At 37.0% G+C, this 20,483-nt stretch overlaps 1 protein-coding gene across 1 annotated transcript in view; it reads right to left on the reverse strand.

Moving 5' to 3' along the window:
- Positions 1-17,249, reverse strand: part of LOC149203505 (protein MEI2-like 4) — a 53,819-nt gene extending 36,570 nt beyond the window's left edge. Inside the window, 4 exon segments of the mRNA XM_089403472.1 lie at positions 14,043-14,088; positions 14,503-14,647; positions 14,761-14,877; positions 16,844-17,249. Of these exon segments, the coding sequence (XP_089259598.1) occupies positions 14,043-14,088; positions 14,503-14,601 (145 nt within the window). The 5' untranslated portion in view covers positions 14,602-14,647; positions 14,761-14,877; positions 16,844-17,249.
- Positions 17,250-20,483: the final 3,234 nt, after the last annotated feature.

Below are 20,483 nucleotides of genomic sequence, written 5' to 3' on the forward strand. Positions count from 1 at the left end.
AGGCAGATCCGAACCTTTACTTTATTGTGATTGGTGAGGAGCCTCTCATTCTGGTGCTGTATGTGGATGACTTGATCATTACAGGTGCAGAGAGACTCATAGAGCACTGCAAGAGAGATCTTGCGGCGGAGTTTGAGATGAAGGACATCGGCTTGATGCATTACTTTTTGGGTTTGGAGGTGTGGCAGGAGGAGGGGCATTTCTTCCTGGGGCAGGGGAAGTATATTGTGGACATCCTTAGCAGATTCCACATGGAGGATTGTAGACCCATGTCGACACCGATGATCACCAACTGGAAGAAACTTCATGCTTCGGATTCCGAGTTGGTGGATCCCACATTGTACAGGCAGCTGATTGGTTCCTTGATGTATTTGGTCAACACTAGACCAGATATCTGTTTTGCAGTCAACACGATGAGTCAGTTTATGTGTGAGCCTAGGAAGGTTCACTGGGTGGCTGCAAAACACATTTTGTCGTACTTGCAGGGGACAGTGGATTATGGTCTGGACTACAGGCAGGGAGATGGAGTGAGATTGGCAGGATACACTGATTCTGATTGGGCAGGTTGTGCTTCTGATAGGAAGAGCACTTCAGGGTGTTGTTTTGGGTTGGGTTCAGCAGTAGTGTCATGGTTCAGCCGGAAGCAGCAGTCAGTAGCACTGAGTTCAGCGGAAGCAGAGTATATGGCAGCCAGTCTAGCTAGTTGTGAGGCTATCTGGCTTCGCAAGATGTTGTTTGGCTTATTTGGTCAGCCGTTGAGACCTTCAGTGATTTACTGTGATAATCAGAGTTGCATTAAACTCACGGAGAATCCAGTATTTCATGACAGGTCAAAGCATATCGGGATCAGATATCATTTCATCAGAGACTATGTTCAGAAGGGAGTTGTGAAGCTTGAGTATATTTCCACTGATGAGCAGGTTGCAGATATCCTTACCAAAGCCTTACCACGGGGCAAGCATGTCTACTTCAGAGACAAGATGGGTGTGGTGAGAAACACCTTCCTCGGTAAGAGGGAGTGTTGAAATTTGGTACCGGAGGACAGGTAGTTCCCTTAGGCTTTGATCTTTGGCCTAGGGAAAAGTGTCCAAAAGAATTTAATTTTTCTCCTAAAGTGACTTTATAATTTTATAAAGTTAAATCTAATTTAAAAGTGACTTTAAGTGATAAAGTTATTAAGTCTAATTTTAAAGTGACTTTTATAAAGTCAATGAAAAATTAGAAAGGAAAAGTGACTTTGGAAATAAATGACTAAGTGGGTCTTTATTAAAGTGGGGTGAATTAAAAAATAGAAAGTGAGATTTAAATGAGCATTTAATCTCAACCATTGATCTAAATCTATTTCAGCCATTGGATTTAGAGATCACCCAAAAGTCACTTGGAGTTATATTAAAGGAGGAAAAGGAGGAAAAGGTCATTCATTCTTTCATGAGCAGATTGGGAGAAGGAGAGCAAGAGAGCAAGAGAGATTTCTGAACAGGGAGGAGAAGGAGACAGCAGCTTGGCACACATTCCAAGGCAGCAGTTGAGCAGATTTGTACAGCTGATTCAGCACATAGTGAAAGACAGATTTTTGCACAAAAATCGAGGAGCAGTTTGCTGATTTTTCTGCACACAAAATGGAGGTCGTACAGCATTTATTGCTGTCCTGTTTGCTGTAATTTCCAGATTGCTGTGAGGCACAGGAAAGGAGATAAGTTGTAAATTTGCTTGCTGATTTTTTGCTGAATAATTCTCACTGTAAAAAGACAATTTTCATAAATAAAGAAGAGCTCTCAAACTGGTTTTCCCCAAGAGTTGTAGGGGGTTTTTCCAGGGTCAAGTTGACCAAAAATATCAGTGTTTTAATGTGTTTTAATGGCTGTTTTTAATTGCTGATTTTTAATTCTGCAATTTCCAGCATTCTGAAAAATTTCCAGAATTTGTGTTTTCAGCAATATTTATTTTTTTCAGTCTGTTAAATGTATGGTTATGGGAATGGGCATTTAACTACATGGGAGAAATAAGGAGAAACTGAAAACCGGGGTGGGAAAACAGAAATTTTTACATTTTGAAGAAACTTTTGCACCTATTGCTAGACTTGAAGCCATAAGGATGTTTCTTGCTCTTTCTAGCTTCAGAAATTCAAAGTATACCAAATGGATGTAAAATCTGTTTTCCTTAATGGAGATTTAGAAGAAGAAGTTTATATTGAACAACCAGAATGATTCATTCTTGGAAATGATGCAAAACTTGTATGTAGACTCAAAAAGGCTCTCTATGGTCTGAAACGGGCTCCAAAGGCCTGGTATTACCGTCTTGACAAATATCTACACCAACAAGGTTTTTCAAAAGGTTCAGCAAATAGCAATCTATATACAAAGATTGACACTGATAAATTGCTAATTATTATTGTTTATGTTGATGATATCATTTTTGGTAGCAATGAAAAACCCATGAGTCAGAATTTTGCTTCAGTAATGCAGCAAGAATTTGAAATGCCCTTGCTTGGTGAACTTACCTATTTTCTTGGTCTACAAGTTCAACAAAATAAAGATGGTATTTTTCTTTCACAAACCAAATATCTCAAACAGATCTTGAAAAGGTACGGCATGGAAGATTCTAAACCTGTATGTACCCCAATGGTAACAGGATGCAGTCTCAGCTCAAATGATGAATCAGCAACAGTACATCAACCAACTTACAGATCCATGATTGGCAGTCTGCTTTATCTAACAAGTACCCAACCTGACATCATGCATGCAGTAAGAATAGTTGGAAGATTCCAAGCAAATCCAAAGGAATCACACCTTCAGGCAGTCAAAAGAATTTTCAAATATCTTCAAGGAACATAGAACTTTGGTTTATGGTATCCTAGAGATATAAATCTCACTCTCCATGCATATATAGATGCAGATTGGGCAGGAAGTGTTGATGACAGAAAAAGCACTAATGGTGGTGCATTCTATATGGGTTCCAGGTTAGTGTCTTGGTTCAGCAAGAAACAAAGTTCAATTGCGCTATCTACAGCTGAAGCAGAATATGTGGCTGCTGCATCTTGTTGCACACAACTACTTTGGATGATGCAAACCTTGCAAGACATTCAGATCACATGTACTCCACCCATCTCCATTCTATGTGATAATACAAGTGCCATCAATATTTCAAAGAATCCAATCATGCACTCCAAGACCAAGCACATACCCATCAAATACCATTTTCTACGTGAACAAGTGCTTGAACAAAAGGTCAAATTGGAGTATGTTCCCTCCAAAGAACAAGTTGTTGATATATTCACTAAACCACTGAGGCATTTGAATATCTCAGACAAAAGTTCGGAGTAGTCGTTGCATCATCCTGCTGTTAAATCCAACTTTTTCAGAAAAAAGGTTATTACACGCGTGTTTCATGAAGTATATTTGCGTACATACGCAGGTTTCTATGAGTAAAGGAGCGTATATGTGTTTCAAACAAGAAAAACAGTGGGGCAGGATCTGATATGGGTTCTCTGACTGATATTGATGATTAATCTCTATATACTATGTTCATTAATTTTATCTTATTGACAAAGATGCTTTGATCACTGACCTGTTAACAATGCACAGGTAGCACAGGTTTAGGGGGAGCATTAGCCTTCACGTTCATGCAGCATTGTTGGCATTATGGTTACTGAGTCCAGCTATGGCTTCAGATATTTATACCATTTGTTACTCAAGTCATGTAAAAGTCTAGGAAGTGATATGAGTCCTCTTGGACAAATGATATAATTTGTATCTCCACTTTACGTGGGATGGATGATGTAATATTTCTTGTTTCTGTCATGTATAAACAATTGGTATATCCCCACTTGGTTGGCTGGATGAGTCAAATTTGGTATATCCCCACTCGGTTGGGAGATGGATATATGTATGAGTCATTGGTGATAGGAAGGTCATCCTCACATAGTTGAGTTATACAATCATGTTATTCTTTTAGAAAATATTGTTTTTGCAAACCCTGCTTGTACTCAGGAAAAGCATGGACGGTTTCAGTGCATCTCAGCATGTACAAAAGGGAAGCTCAATCAGAGATTTTAGCATGTACTCAGGGGGAGCATGACCAGCATAATGTATGTCAAAAGGAGAAATTATTTTGGTCCACCCTTTGCCCTTGGTGTCAAATGGGGAGAGTGACTTGGTGTTGTTGCCATCAAGTCCAACGGGGGAGATTGTTGGCATTATGATACAGGGGTTGTCCTTGATAGCAACTCTCTCAGATGAAAGATCACAGTGCAGCATGTCAACAACAACAAATTATAGATCATACTACAAAGAATGAAAAAAGAGAGGTATATGCAAGTTCACCTTAACCAAGCTGCATATACACGCAGGTTCACTGAACACAAGTAGCATATACGTACACACGCACTTTCACAGAAGGAAAAGCGCGTATATCTTGGAAAACTAAGTTTTTGGTCCGAGGTATTTGGTCCGAGGTATTGACCCTAGGTATTTGGTCCAAGGTATTGGTCTTAAGTGGTTTTGATCCATGGTATTAAAAAAGGCCTAAAACTATATAAGGAGGAGAACATCATTAGGCCAGGTAGTGCAAGTATCGAATATCTGATGAAGTGTGAGATCTAGTATGCAAGTTATTGGCTTATGGTGCTTTGCTTGATCTGAACCAAGGATGAACCTTAGCAGTTGATGAGGGATAAGATCTAATGATGGATCGAGATCTTAAGGCTTGAAATGAATTATCATTATATGGTTTGATCATGTATAGTCTAGATCTGAATACTGATGCATGTGTTATTATGTAAATGTTATGATCTGGGTATAACTGAAGTCTGGAATAGCTGCAAAATTATGAATTAATATTTACAGATGTGTACGCTGGTTGGCTTTGATAAAAGCGCGTATACACGCTGGTTCGACACATGGAAGTAGCGTATACCTTATGAAGTATGTTTCAGTTGTTTCTGTTTGCTGTTGCAAAGTTTTGGGTTCTAGTGACTGTATTCTGGTGACAGTGTTCTGAATGATCAGATTCAGGTTATGATGATTGAGTTTCAGTGATTGGTTGATGCAGATGTACTTGATGATTGTATTGCAGTTATGATGTTGTTGATTGGTCCAGTATGAAAATTAAATGAAACGTGGCCTTCAGATTGTGGTGTTGTGTTCCAAGAGTATCCAGTCTGAAAATTCATGAAACGTGGTCCCTAGTAGAAGAGTGGAGTTTTTTGTAGGCTAGCACCTACGTACTAGTATACATATTGGCTAGTACAAGAGCTAGCGAGTTGTAACTCCCGTCCAATAGTAGCTGGAGAATGAAAGAAAGTTATAGCCTTCTACAAGTGGGTACCTGCGCACTGGTATGAGTCTGCACCAGTACAAGACTGTAAACAGATTTTCTTATTATTAAAAGAAGACAGAGACGACAGCAACAGGTGGTTTTTACCCACATTGGGTTTCCACCTTATATCTTGTTGTTCATGTGTGTTGCGTATGTGTGATGCTTTATTCTGCTTTTACTGCACTCTCTGATAAATCTTTGATATACTGGTTAAAGTTCAATACGTGATAAACTGTCTAAATCAAAAATTCTCTGCATATACGTTGGTTGCTTTAAGTACAGTCGCGTGTACACGCTAGTTCACTTAGCTGAAGTAGCATATATAAATCTATTTGGGAAATTAAATTCTTGATCTGATAGCACTGATTCACGCCCCTCTCAGTATTATTTCCAACACCAATGCCATTTATCATTGTCATCTTTCATTGGGATTTGCTCCCAACTCTCTATATAATAGAGCCATGGGCTCTCACATTGAGAATATTGTTACTAGCTATTGTGCTTAAGGAAGCGTTGCTGCCTTGTACACTTTCAAAAATATCAATAAAGACTTTGGGGTTTCATTCATGAGGTGTTCCTCCTTTTCAAATGTGATGAATTGTTGAGCATTGGTATAATTCCTTTTACTCATGGATCTAATTTGCTTCCATGTGCTCTTGTAGATTTGTTAATGTAGAGTTATCTTGCATTGACATTTGATTTAGAAGTATGTTCTAGGTATAGAATTCTCTAGTTGGTTTTAAATAAATCTCTAGAGTTTCTTATCATTGTTTATTGCTAAATCTATATGGAACTAGTTCTTAATTGAAGTTTGGTAGAGGGAACATCTTGTTTGGATTATAGAATCAAGCGTGAGGGGAAGTCTTTGAAGAGACCAACCCACTCTTGATACATTCTTAAAGGAGCTCTCATTTGTTCTTTGAACCTTCATAGTCTTATCTTACAAAGTGGTTTTGTAGGGATTTTGGCACATAGCTTGTACACAAGCCGAGAACTTCTAAATTTAAATCTCTTTAAAAAAAACCATTGTACTTCATTTCTTTCATTTGCTATTTAAGAGCTTGAAAATGGCTAAGCAAAGACGAGAGTTTACTCTCACTCTTTAGCTTAGCCTTTGTAAATTATAATTGTACATATACATTTTATCTTGCTGATTTTTCCATTAATACTTAACTTATTTTGCAGCCATATAATTGTACATATACATTTTATCTTGCTGATTTTTCTATTAATACTTAACTTATTTTGCAACCATTGTTTGGATTTTTTGCTAACTCTTGTGTGGCAGATTTTGAAGAGCAACTTCCCGCAACATCTAACAAGTGTTTGCAGGACCTTTGGCAAGTGTTGGGGGTTCGATTTCCAAGGATGTCGTGAGCCTTTTTTAGGATTATTTTGGCCAAGTCGAGTTCACTAGAGGGCTGTCCATTTTCCTCTCTAAGCCGTGGGCATTTGGAGGAAACTCACACCTTGTTTTCCTTGCTTAAGTTTTGTGAGGTATTGTCATTACTTTCTCAAAAAAAGAGGTCTAGTGTCCAAGTTTCAAGCAAATATTGTGGGGACTCTCCTTAAAGTATAGTTGAGAACTTTGAAGGGCCCTCTTCTCATTGTAATATTAATAAAAGATCTAACTTGCTTGTGGGAGCTTGGAATTTCTCCCATGGTATCCTATCTCCCCATTTAGAGTGAGGCTTCTCTTGAGTGGATTGACATTTGCATGGTTTAAACTTTCATACTTCATTCACTTACATGCATGGTTTAATTAAGAATTAACACAACCTCACTATCACATTTCATTAAGTTAAAGTTTGCTACAATTTCATTTGAGCTTTGCATTTTCTTTCTCATTGTTGCTTGGAGCTACAAGCTTTACACTTTACTTTGGGCAATTCATCCTTTACATGCAAGCATTTTATATTCTTAACAAACTTTGATTCGTTTCCATTTACCTTGGTAAATTATTTCATAAGCACTTGAATACATGCTTCAATTTTATGCTACATTGTTATCTTGAATATTGGAGCAATTTATTGTCATTGTCTATTTGAAACAAATTTTACTTTCAAGCAAATTACTTGTATCATTTTTATTCATTGATGAAACACATGCAACACTTGTAAGCTAATTTTATTCCTCCAATTGAAGTTATAATTGCAACTTATGTTGAACACTATTTCATTTTCAAGCATTGCAAACCAATCTCTTTGAAGCATTTGTATGTGTCATTATTTTAATTTGGGGAATTAACACAATTTGCATTTCATCTAGGCATTTTATTGTATGAAGGCCCCAAGCCTCATTAAAAATTTACCTCCAATATAAGTTGGTTGCAGTAGACATCTTAGGGATCCTCTACTCCTCTTTTGACTCCTCACTGTGAGATCGATATCATTGGGCGAGGGTGAGATCTGAGGATTGAAGAGTTAAATTGTAATCTTGTTGTAGAGTTAATTAATAAAATTAACCAAAAGCACTTTCAATTAGATTTACTTTACTTGTCTCTTGGTGGTTTGAGTTTTCATATGCAAAGTTTATTCCAAAAGCAAGTATTGTAATTGCATTTCAAACAAGTGTTTTCTTTTCATGTTTCAAGTCTAATTGCATATTAAAGTCTTGGTTTAGCACTTCTTTTCTTTTACATTTCCAAGTTAATTACTAATTTTTGGGTTTTGGCAAGATATGTTTCACATGTTTTGATTTATAAAGTTGATTATCTCAAAAGCATTTTGTATCTTACATATCTTGTGCTAACAATTCCTATTTACATTTCAAGGTGACTTTGTTTTCTCTTTTGAGAGCATTGAATTTTACTTTGAGCAAATATATCTTTAAATTGTTGAGAAAATTCCTTATAAGGCACCGGGGTTTTATGGTTTTTAATCATATTAATGATTGGCATTGTTATTTCAAGTTGCTCACTTCATATTTGCTCATAAATCCTTAAAAGTAATCCATTTTCACTATAACGCTCTCCTAGAAACTCACATCTTTTAACTTAACTTTTCATAAAGGACCACCCCCCTTAGCTAACCTAAGAGATAGCTCAAACAGAGAGAGTCGGAATTAGTGTGACAGCCCCTTCTCTGAGTTCCCTACCACCAACCACACCTTGTGGGGTTGAAGGCTTTTCTCATTGACTTGTAGGTAGGTGTAGGCGGCAGGGTCAACAGGGTACATGGTGTATGTTTAACTCTTGGACATTCCAAGATGGATTAGCATGTGAGAAATAGTCCTTCTAGATTTGCACAATTGAAATAGCTTGCTTAGTGGATGCGTGAACTTATATGGTTGTCAACTTAGTGTTCTTCCCTTAATCATTGGAGTGCTCTAAATCAATGTTAACAGAACCAGACTGAATTAGTCAGAACCAACCGGTCCGACCAATTGGAGGGCAAAACTAGTTCAAATCGATGAACCAAATTGTTTTTGGCCGGGTTGGTACCAAATCAACCAATTTTGTACAATGTTATCAAGGACCCTTTGAACGCATTTTTGTTAATAATTTATGACTGGGGAAGGGTAATATTTAACCATATTTCCCTACTAATGCTATGAAATAAATGGTAATGTTAAATTCTTAAAAGTAAAAGTGACATTCTCCTTATCTTTCATTTTCATCCTTTTACTTAACTTTTTAACATTACCATGAATTGACATAGGATGTTTGAGAGCGGTTCGAAACTCATTCGATTTCATATAGAGAAAGTAGAATTTTAGATCCCACTCAAAATCCAACAAACCTAACAGTTTTTTAGGATTTCATAATTGGGGGGATTGCAATGTTTCCATTGGATTTTGTCATGTACGAGGGTATGGAACTAGCATTTAATCAAGAGCACCAATCCCTCTATGTACCTTGATGTTAGTGGCATTGATTGTTGAACTCCTTTACCATGATCCTACTAAAAATGTGCCCATCACTCAAACAAAGTCTTGAATTGACATGCTAAGCATTTTCTATCTTATTTTAATTCTTAGAGGGTGATATTGAATACGAAGATCCCAATATAGGCAAATATTTTGAAGATATGTAGGTGTTTTTGTAGCATGATTTTTTTTTTAATGCTAGTGGGCATCTAGGGTTTGTTTGTTCATGTATTTTCAGTTCAGAGATGCATTGCACACCGTGTTATTTTGGTTATGTGAACTCTTACATGCTATATAAATGACAAATTTTGCTTATTTGTATATAAATAGTTTGGATTCATATGGATGCACATGAATATATATGTTTCTCTTTAAAAATTGATTATTTTATGTGTTTTTGGTTGAACAGTTTTTTGGTTTGGTTTTTTACTGGTCTTGGTCCCGTTTTGACCAGTTCCCAATCTGCTATTAGTTCAATGAACGTTCCAGTTCTAATAACATTGTTCTAAATAGTTTGGTGTACACCCTTCACTGGGGCCCCATGAAGTATCCACTTGCTTGAAGAGTGCCCCACATTAGATGAGGAGCATTGTGCAGCTTTGAGGAGGGCATCAAGCCTTAGTTGGCATGTGGTAGTTTGGATTCATATTCAAAAGATTGGAGGTCACTCGAAGATGCCTAGGGCTTCGATAGTATTCTTTTCGGGGTAGCTTACCCAGTGGAGTATATATTGTTTGTGAGAAATGATGGAGACCATGTAGGCTTGTGATGGAAGGTTGTGGACTTGCATAGCTACATCACCTCAGAGCAATTATTGTGCACAACATCACCTTCAAGCATGACGAATACTTTACAGTGTAGCATCTCACTTGTGTTGGCCTACAAATGCTCATGTAGGTTGTTTGTAAGGGCTAAGGCCCACATTGGATTGTTGGCCTCCCTTACCTCTCATATAAATAAAGGAGTGAGAGAGTCTTTCCATTGATATATGTTCATTCACTCACATGTATCCATTCTTGTGATGAGACATGGCCTAGAAAAGAGTGCACACTAACCTCTCTCTCTCTCTCTCTCTCTCTCTCTCATTACTAGGGTTTCCTGGTCTTCTTGGAACATTTTGGAGGCCTAGGGTTAAGGTTTAACCATTGATGATTGGAGATTAAGATTTTGTGATAAAACCCTAGGGTGGAATTGTAAAGAAGAAGAGGAGGAGAGGACATCTTTCTTTGGAGGAAATGTCAGAGTTAGTTATTCTTGCACATTACATCTTTGTTGCAAAGGTTTTGTGGATCTACCCTAGCTAGTGTTTGCAAAGCTGAGTTTGTGCTAGCCTTGAGAGAAGGCTATGGTATGTACATGTACTTCACCTTGAGCATTTTAATATAGTTTCCAACTGTACAAAACTTGTACAATTTCCACATTTGATTTTCAACTATATGTTCTTCATGCATTGCTATTTACAGCCAAATATATCTTGCTGATTTGACATAAGTAAAAGGACAATTGTTAAGTGATTTGACATCTGCGTGAAGAATATATGGGGCTGATTTTACTGCTGTTGTACTCCTGTAATTACTGCTGTAAGAGAGTATTTTCAGATCCAGTCATTGCCTGATAAGTTGCCCTAAAAGGGCTGAAACTTATCCCCTTGGTTTGGTATCTTTTCTCCTTGAATTGTCGAAGTCTGTGATGTTTGAAAGCAAAACGTTGTACTCTTTCTGCTACTGTTTTGTATCTTATTTTACAGCAGCCCTAAGGCTGAAAATTCACAGGGTTAATATCCAAAAAACCTTCTAGGTTGAGGGCAAAATTTCTGTTTGCATTGAATTTTGAATTCTAAGAAATTTTCAAATTCCACAAAATGATTCTAGCTATGTGCAAGTCTTTCAGTGGATTTCCCCCGAAAAGCAAGCAAATGGCAATGGTTGAATCCCCTGTCATGGAAGTTTTATGTACACCATGGTTTAGGAGTACATTGATTCTTTGGAGTGTTGCAAGTACCTCTGCCTCATTGTTAAAAGCAATGCACAGCCCCCATGCTATCTAGAAAACACTTTGTCAATCAGGATTAAAGAGACACCCCATGCTATCTAGAAAACACTTTGTCAATCAGGATTAAAGAGACTCCTCCCCACCCACCCCTGCCAACCCAGAAGAAACCTTATGCTCATGATCAGCAACAAGAAATTCATTTTAAACACTCAGTTTTGTGGTAGATGGGCTAGCCAGAGGTTAAGGGTGATTTATAGTCCAGATAGTAGGTTTAAAATAGAATAACTTTGTTAGCAGCAATAACTACATGGGAGCATATTTTTTTGTTCTTTTCTTAGCATAAAGAGTTACTAATGCATGCTCACATTAATGAATACCATTAAGCATGTTCGCATTATTAGTGGTTGTTATTCACGCTTACATTAATGTCTCTCACCCATTTTAACACCACCTATATTCAGTGTCTAGTAACCCCACTCATAAGTGTCAATCATGGAGGATGATAATATCTTTTATTGGATATCTCGATTGTGTAAATTGGCAATACAAATGGCTCTTAGGTATGAGAGCAGAGGCCTTTGTTAAGTGTGCTAGTTGTCACTACGTTTTTGCTTCCGCTGCTAGTGCTACAGAATCTGCTATCAAATCTACTACTGGAATATCGCTGGAATGTATATTGTCAGTGCTGAATCTGCTGTCAATGGTTGTACATTAATTACTGCTGCTTTTCTTCCATTGTTTGATGCCATTATCATTTGTCAGTTTTTCCGATTTTTCAAATTTTCAGTTACAGTTCAGATTATAATTTTGGTTCATGGCAGAATCTACCTAAATTCTGAGCGATCTCAAATTTAGGTATAAGATTGCTATATTCTGTTGTGTATTCTATTATATAAAACACGCCTGGTGATTTAATAGATGTTTTCGAAATTTAATTTTAGAGAGGAAACGTTCTATTTTAAACACACCAACAGCTGCATGTCAATAATAACAAAATAACAGAAGCTTGATTCAAATTTCTCTTGGTTTTCAGTCCTCAAAAGACTTTTCATTGGTCTCAAAACGTTGAGCATTTTGAATAGAAAAACGGTTCCTTAAATCAGTGGAGATGAGACTTTTGACATTCTGCATAAATACTCTTGACCAAATTACACAATGTGTGCAGAAAGACATATTAATAAATTATGGTTATACTTTAAAAAATGTAAACTAAAACATCATGTTTACAGGCTCTAGAGGAAGTATAATCCATCAGTAAGCATCAAAAACAGCAAAAGTCACAAAAATGTACAGTAGTAGCAGTAAGAGAGGAACTTCACAACACCATAAGAAAAGGAAACATTCCTCAGAAGGTAAAGTGCTATTTCTGAGAATCTGGAGCCTAATGTTGCATGCATGGTGCACCATTATACCATGTCTGCACCATTATACCATGTCAGACTTGAGCTTTGAGAATACACCCTTGAACTCCATGAAGAACAATTAGCTTGTTTAAAACTATTATTTGCCAATTATTCTTGATCAAACTTTCAGCATGCACAAACAGACTAAAGAAAACATACAAGATGTTATGGTAGAAAAAATGAAATTCTACAGTTCTCTAATATAGCACTGCATTGAATTCAATGGATTGGAGGCAGCAGTGAAGAGTATCTAGTAGTTTTGGGAAAATTGTATTTCCTGAGAACATCATTCTTCTACCCTCCAACATGATATGTTAGACTGCTTTTCAGATTCGTCTGGCTTAGAGATGACACTTACAAATATAATCATATTGATAACAAAATTATCTTTCAGTGTTGAAATCCAGTGTATAAAATATCTCTATTCCTCACCCCACCTTGCCTTACTGATCGACATAAAATTTCTGATGTGATGCATGAATTCTAAATGAATACATGGCAAAACGCTGGACTCCTACCATCCTCTCCTTAGTTAGTTCTCATGAGTAAGTTATAGATATAAATATTAAATAAAAATGAGATTGGCACAAGTATATTGACTTTAGTATTCTTTTAAGTTTGAGATCTCACACATGCCAGTGATTAGTCTCCGATCCTCTCTGCTTAAGCCTTAAACTATTTGCCAATAAATGCATTATAATTATTTGAGATATGACTAGAATATGTTCTTGACTATAAGAAGTCATCAAAAACAAGAATAATATATCCCTAGTTTAAATCAGGCTAGTACATGCCTGTGGCACATACTTTCTGTGTAAAGTGATTTATTTATTAACTTGTATCAACATTAATTGGGGAATATATCAGCCGAATTTTTAATATTATCCTAGAAAGATGCACGCAAGCAAACAAAGGGACGTGTGAATCAATGCATAAACAGGTGGCATCATTTTATATTTAGACATAGAATATATAAAGATATATAGATATAAGCCCAATAGGTAAGCTCCAGTTGTTGAGAGCTGTGAATAGCACGTACGAGGTCTTGGGATCAAGTCCCCGGGCTGGCTGCATCTGCCTGCATGGGCCTCACACGATGTCCCTGCCAGATCAGGGTACAATAGTCTACACAACCTGCTTTACACTGAGTAGCATCCTCAGAAAGAGGGGAAGTGCCTGGAGTTTCCCAGGGATTTATTTACCAGGAAAAAAGAAAGAAATAGGGAAATATAATTACCAAGCATGCAAAGGGCGAGTAAAGGGAAGGAAAAAAATGTAAAAAATGCATTCCAGTAAATCATTGGTTCTGAAGGCCGCATGCATATTGTAATAAAACTACAGCATTTATCATCACATATTTAATGAAGAAAGGTAACGTAAGCAATGAAAATGCAGTTATGATTTATGACCATATCAAAATTCAACACTATGAGTAGGATAAAGAATCTGTAATGTAGAACTAACCATGAACACTTGACACAGACTCCTGCCTCCAAAAACCAAGTTTTCTCTGCAAGTACAGCCATGGCAAAATAGTTATCACATTAAACAGACAAAAATTAGTCTTGTGTAAAGATATTTGAGATTTAATCAAAAGACTTAATCGAAGTGTCAATGCATTACCATCAGAGAGCAGAAATGAATAAGAGGCACAACCAAGCCTGAAGTGACGACTATACAGTGTCAAAGGATATTCTACCAAAAGAGAAAAGCAATGGGAAAAAGGACAACAAGCTTATTTAGAGATATTGTCTTTGTCCTGACATCTCTTCCGAGTCATTATGAAGTTTGACAAGCCTCAAAATTCATGCACATCCAGTTGTAGTATTCTATCGATTAAAAAACCCATTAATGAGAAATGTATGTAACTTTCATCATAATATACACAACATACGATGATAATCAATATTATTAGAAAGCACACCTCTGTAGGGAAACAAACTTCTTCAGGGCAGAACGGTGATGTAACTGATGAGCCATAAAATGGCGGAGGAACCTTCTGCTCCATGATTTCAAATGGCATTCTGCAAATCTACTTCAAATCCACCTCTTGTAGGGGCTGGATAATCCTGTAATCATATCATTTCACGTCTCATGCTCAACATTTATATATACATGTGATCATATTTTAATAGCTGATTTAGGAATATGTCGACTCCATTCTTCTAAAAACTGTCCATACATGAATAATCTGATAGATAAATCATTCAAGCATATCCAAGCAGCAGAATATACACGTCATTGTACACTAACTCCCCCAGTGTGTGAGACAATCCGATCCATTCAAGCTATGAATTACCTGTGTTTCAAGTCCAACAATAGCCAAAGTCAGATCCACGCATCTATTTTATATGTAAAATAGCTTGCTAAGAAAACCAACAAGACAATCAAACAGATAGGGATGCTTTTGATCCATCAATGAGCTTGCAATATGTTGATTTAAACACGTTTTTCAAAATCCAACCAGTTTTGCACATAAAAAATTGCCCTATCTTTCCACATGCAATGACAAATGCCCTGTCAACGAGTTAGCCTATCTCATGTAAATAGTTACTTAGCAGCCAGCAACTTTAAAACCCACAAGACTAGTGCCAGATGAAAAATATTTTTGAGCAATCCATTAATGGAATAAGTCCATAGCAGGTAAGCAATCAATATGCAGCATATACATGTGAATTGTGAGAACCTACCATACCCTCCAAAAATACTGTGAGAAGCACGTTGCTAAATATTCAATCACATAAATTATCTCCATGATTTGCACTTATATTAGTGGTTCATAAATTTGGAACCCAATGAAGAACATAATTTTCATCAAATACTTGGAACTTATCTGAAAAGCTTGACTAAAGATTGTAAGCGTCATCAGTATAATTCCAGTGATTTCCTCTATGACAGAAAAAATAAGCCGAAAATACTGCACTATGTAAAAAGGCAAAAGGTTGATCAAAATTGTAAGCATCAATATACTTTCAGTAATTTCCCATATCACAGAGAAAAGAAGTCGAGAATACTGCACTACGTTAAAAGGCAATGATTTAATGAACCGTGTGTATAGAAAAGAACGATCACTACAGTCCGAAAGTCCCTCAACTGGTAAGCGAGATATTTGCGTGTAAATTATTTCTACAAAACGAACAAGCTTCACACAAACAAAAGAAAATAGCATGCACAGAATTACTTGCAATCTGAAATACAGAACAAAGTAGCGATTCAAATGAAACAAGCTTAGAATGCCCAAAACGCATTGTGAAAATGAACTATGAAATTTTCAACCTGAAGCAATTTCCTTTCCAAATACGCAGATAAACAGGTGCATAAGATCCACAACAAATACGGAGTTTGATTAACTAACTTCTACCCGATCAAAACAATATACAGGTCAAAATTTCTCCAACGCTAATCGGCGGGTATTTATAAGAAGGGTGAAACTGAACGGAGATCCTTCTGAGTCGTTTGGTTTTAATCCTTAACAGAATAAATAAGCAGGTAAAAAAAAACTGAGAATTTAGCTTAATTCAACCGGGCAGCGGATATCAATCCTAAATCGGAAAACGAAGTAAATATCTGTAAAGCTGATACAGAATTGTAAACAAAAGAGAACGGAAATGGTAAAAAAAAATCGAAATTACTTCGCAAGCACCAGCAAAACAAACTTTTACGCTAAACAGACGACGAATGAACGGAAACGATGTGTGAGTCTAAGCATAAAAATCTGCCGCATGGAAATTGGCAATAAAAGAAAAATAAAATAACACTAAAATGAGGAAACAAACGAAAAATGAAGAAGCATGAGATGAAATCTACAGCATTCGGGGCAAAATAAAAATGGTGGCTAAATTATAAAAACTAAATATGGAAATTCGGATATCTTACGTCTAAACTAGCAAACGAAATCGAAAACGAAGCATCAAATGCATTCTGTGCAAAATAGATTGGAAAACAAAATTTGCAAAATAAATAAAAATCATATCGACATTCGGATATTTACGACCTTAGAAAGCAGAGGCAAACGGAATTGAAAACCGCCAATAAAAGGGCCTGCTATCAAACCTTCCGTAAATAGCCCTTGCAATGCATAGATCGGAGCAGAAATAACAGCGAGGAGGCCGCAGATGCCAAATTGGAGGCAGAAGGGCAGAGTTTTCCATAATGCACACTGTTTCTTGGCATCAATATAAACGACGAAAATGAAGTAATTGTGTAAAGGATGGATTGCGGCACAAGCAATGGAGAGAGAGAGAGAGGTGTTGGAAAACGTGTACCTCGATTTTCCAACGCCGCAAGCAAACTCGAACTCGACTCCTCCGCCCGAAGGAGGCGCAAAGACGATGATCGTACTCATCCGCAGCGGGCAGCCGCGTCCATTGCTGCTTCCTTGCGACCTTCCCTTCACTTTCCCATGCCTTTTAACATTATAAAAACAAACATCCGAGAAGAATCGATCCGTGGGCGGGCGCGTCAAACCCTCGCTCGCAGTGCGGAGCAAGGGTTTGAAGTGGATAAATGACCACGATGAAGATGCGCAGTAGGCAAACGTCCACAGATTTACCCCGCGGGATCAAAGGCGAGTTGAAAACACAGAAATTACCGCGGATCCACATGCGATGGGTTTTTACGAGACGGTAACAAATTCCCTGGCAACAAAATCCCTCGCCCCGGCGTAGCCCCTCTCTGCCCATTTTGCGCTCTTCTTGTGATTTTTTTTCCCTCTTAATTACTAAAAAAAATAATAATAAATAAATATATATATATAGCCAATCCAGAGCGCCGATTGAATCGCAGCCCGGGCATCCATACATCGTATGCATGACGCATGCAGCCTATCATTTTATGTATGGATGGATGATTATGCTTCGGATGACGTCATCTATGCCACGTCATCGAAAATGGCCTGCACAAACTTCGAGGCCTGATAAGCTCGTTGGATATCTGGGCGGGGTGTGGTCTCTTCTCTGTACACGTCACATCATATAGGCCTACGTGTACATTTGTGAATACGATATATGTGATCTGATTGATTGTTTTCATTTTGCTGCGCGATAAACATCGGAAAAGGACACATGGACGGAAATGGGATGCAATTCAACCTTAATAATTGACATTCACAAGTATTTTTAGTTTGGTGGTAGGATCCTGTCAATGTCACTCAGAGGTTTACTGCTTACCTTTACCTCTACCTTCCTACTCACTACTCATGATATGGGGTCCAAGTGGGGTTGCTTTTGCCTTTAACTTCTTCTTAAATTGATTGCAAACTGTACATTATTCTTCATTTTCTTCCATAAATGGAGTAGTTAAAATTATTAAAATAATACTTGAATAGTTGTGAGGGTATTTATTTTCCAACTTTAAAATTTCTCTTCATGAAATTTATGTAATAGAGAAATTGAATATACTATATAATAGTCATTTTCATTTTCTTAAGAAATGGGTGATGTAAAGATGATGGAGAGAGGTAAAGGAGTATTTTTTTTTCACATTAGATTCAATTTGTTTAAACTAGTTAATTATTTGTGTTATATGTGGTGTTAAATATAAGCCTTTACTCATTGGGAAGTTGGTTTTGAGAAGTCTTTGAGTTTATGTGATAGGGCTTTTCTCTTTGGTATGAATATAGTTAATAATTTTATTTGTATGTCATGTGTAAACTTTTAGATAGAGGAGGAATGACCTGTTATAGAGTTTTGTGAATCCAACATTTCGAACTACCAAGTGAGTCCATCATCAGGGGATGCGTCAATAGAGGATGTGTAAACTTTATTTTTGGCTTATGATCATCATCTATGTCATATGTAAATTTTATTTTTGGTTTACAGTCATCATTTATGTCATGTGGAAACTTTATTTTTGGCTTATGATCATCATCTATGTCATGTGTAAATTTCATTTTTGGCTTATGATCAACATTTATGTCATGTGGAAACTTCATTTTTGGCTTATGGTTATCAACTATTTCATCTATAAACTTCATTTTCGGCTTGTGATTATTACCTATGCCATTCGTAAATTATCTTCCCACTTTGGCATGTTCATGTTTTAGGATTTTATTCCACAATAACACTCATCAATGCTCTCATTTTGATTGTATGTGCATTTACTAGATGTGTGTAGTGTGAAAAATCTTGCATGCATAAAATTGTGAAAACATGATTTATAATGCATTATCCACACCAAAAGTTTCATTAATCCAAAAGCTAGATTTAAAATACAAGTCTTCAAGTTAATAAGGCAACATCCACCCTTACTTTAGTGTTGATGTCAACAAAAGTTTTGGTGTCATGCCTTGTGCACTGTCTTTGACATATGGTTATCATCTATATAAATATCGCAAATTATCTTATTGCAATAACATATCCCTAAATTATGAATCTTGTACAATTTTCCTTTTGTGATCCTTCATAGGTATGGCTTCAGCCCCTAATTCATAAATTAGATATCATCATGCATCAACTCCCATTAGATCTCCTCATTGGTCAAAGGAAAATCAATTGGATTCTTCTAGGCCTGGGGAGGACTTCAACGTGGATTCATCTCTCCCCAACCTTATACATCCTTGTGGTATATTCTTTAAGTGGGATATTGGAGTTTGAGAAAAATCTTGGAGTTTGAGAAAAAGCATTTATATTGCTAAAGGAGTCAAAAATATCAATCATGCACAATTCGCAAATGATACTCTTTTGTTGGGAGTGTCATTTGCAATGATAGCCATTAGATTCAATGAGATATTAGAACAATTTGTCCAAGCTTCTAGGGGGTTGATAAACAGCCAGAAAAGCCTCTTGATTGTGTATAATGCTAATAACAGTTGACAAGCAATAGTTTAGCATATTCTACAAATCCTAGTCCAAGGGGAATGGTCTTCATTTTGTTATTTGGGCATCCTCCTAAGCCTTAAGCCCTTTCTCCATCGCTCTTGGTAAAAAGTGTTGTTCAAGTTCAAAGAAAAATTTCCAAATGGGTGTGACAACCCTTGGTTGCTTCTCCACTACTGTAAACAAATTAATTATTTGGACAAAAAAAATGGGAGTCTAGGGACACATAATTCCATTGTAAAGGGGGATTATTGCTTGGGAGTTTTATTGTTTTGTTACAACCAAGGAGACTGACGTGCGCAACAAGGATTGAATGGCCACCTCACCATTCAAGGGGAAATCCATGGTGATTGGAGGCATGCAGGGGTGAGTTGGTCACCCAATGCAATAGGAAATTAACAAACAAAAAAATATGGGGAACAGAGAAGTATGCGGCACGATTTTGATTGGCCTGGAGGATTATGGCCAAACAGGCAAAAAAAAAACCTAAAGTTGACAATTCAAACAACTACAAGAGGAATTAGTATGCACGGGTGCGTATGAGAACATAGAGAAGAATGTTGGTGTAGAGGAGAATAAAAAAAGAGGTATGTAAAGGAAGGTACACTAGCGAAGGCAAGCAACAACGTAGAGAATGGAGGAGGAATTCAAACAACTACATGAGAAGAAAGATAAGGAGTGGGAAAATAAAAACCATACTAAGCCATCCAGTTCTATCAACAACGATTTGGAGAGAGTTCACCGTCACACTCTGCGTGTGTTTCATGGCACAAGACATAAAACTCCTATTGGAATCATTATCTCTGAACTACGGAGTTCTGGCTAGATTATTTTATATAGAGTGCCTGTATAGGAAAACTCTACCATATTTTTCAAAGGGTAGCAGTTGCGACATTGAGCTTATAAGGAGTTGTACTCTTGCTGCAAACATGAGCTTTGTCTTTCGAGGATTGTGAGGGGATATAGAAAGTGGATTCCCCAGTTTCATACCAGAGAGGCGTGATGTGTGAATACATGGTTATGGACGCTCAATAAATGCTAACCCTATGGCAATTCTAGCGACAATAATGTTGTTGTTCATGATCTTAAA

This window comes from Pinus tabuliformis, chromosome 2_1, assembly GCF_031772625.1.
Source record: "Pinus tabuliformis cultivar Carrire ecotype Pingquan chromosome 2_1, CPIR1, whole genome shotgun sequence".
Lineage (NCBI taxonomy): Eukaryota > Viridiplantae > Streptophyta > Pinopsida > Pinales > Pinaceae > Pinus > Pinus tabuliformis.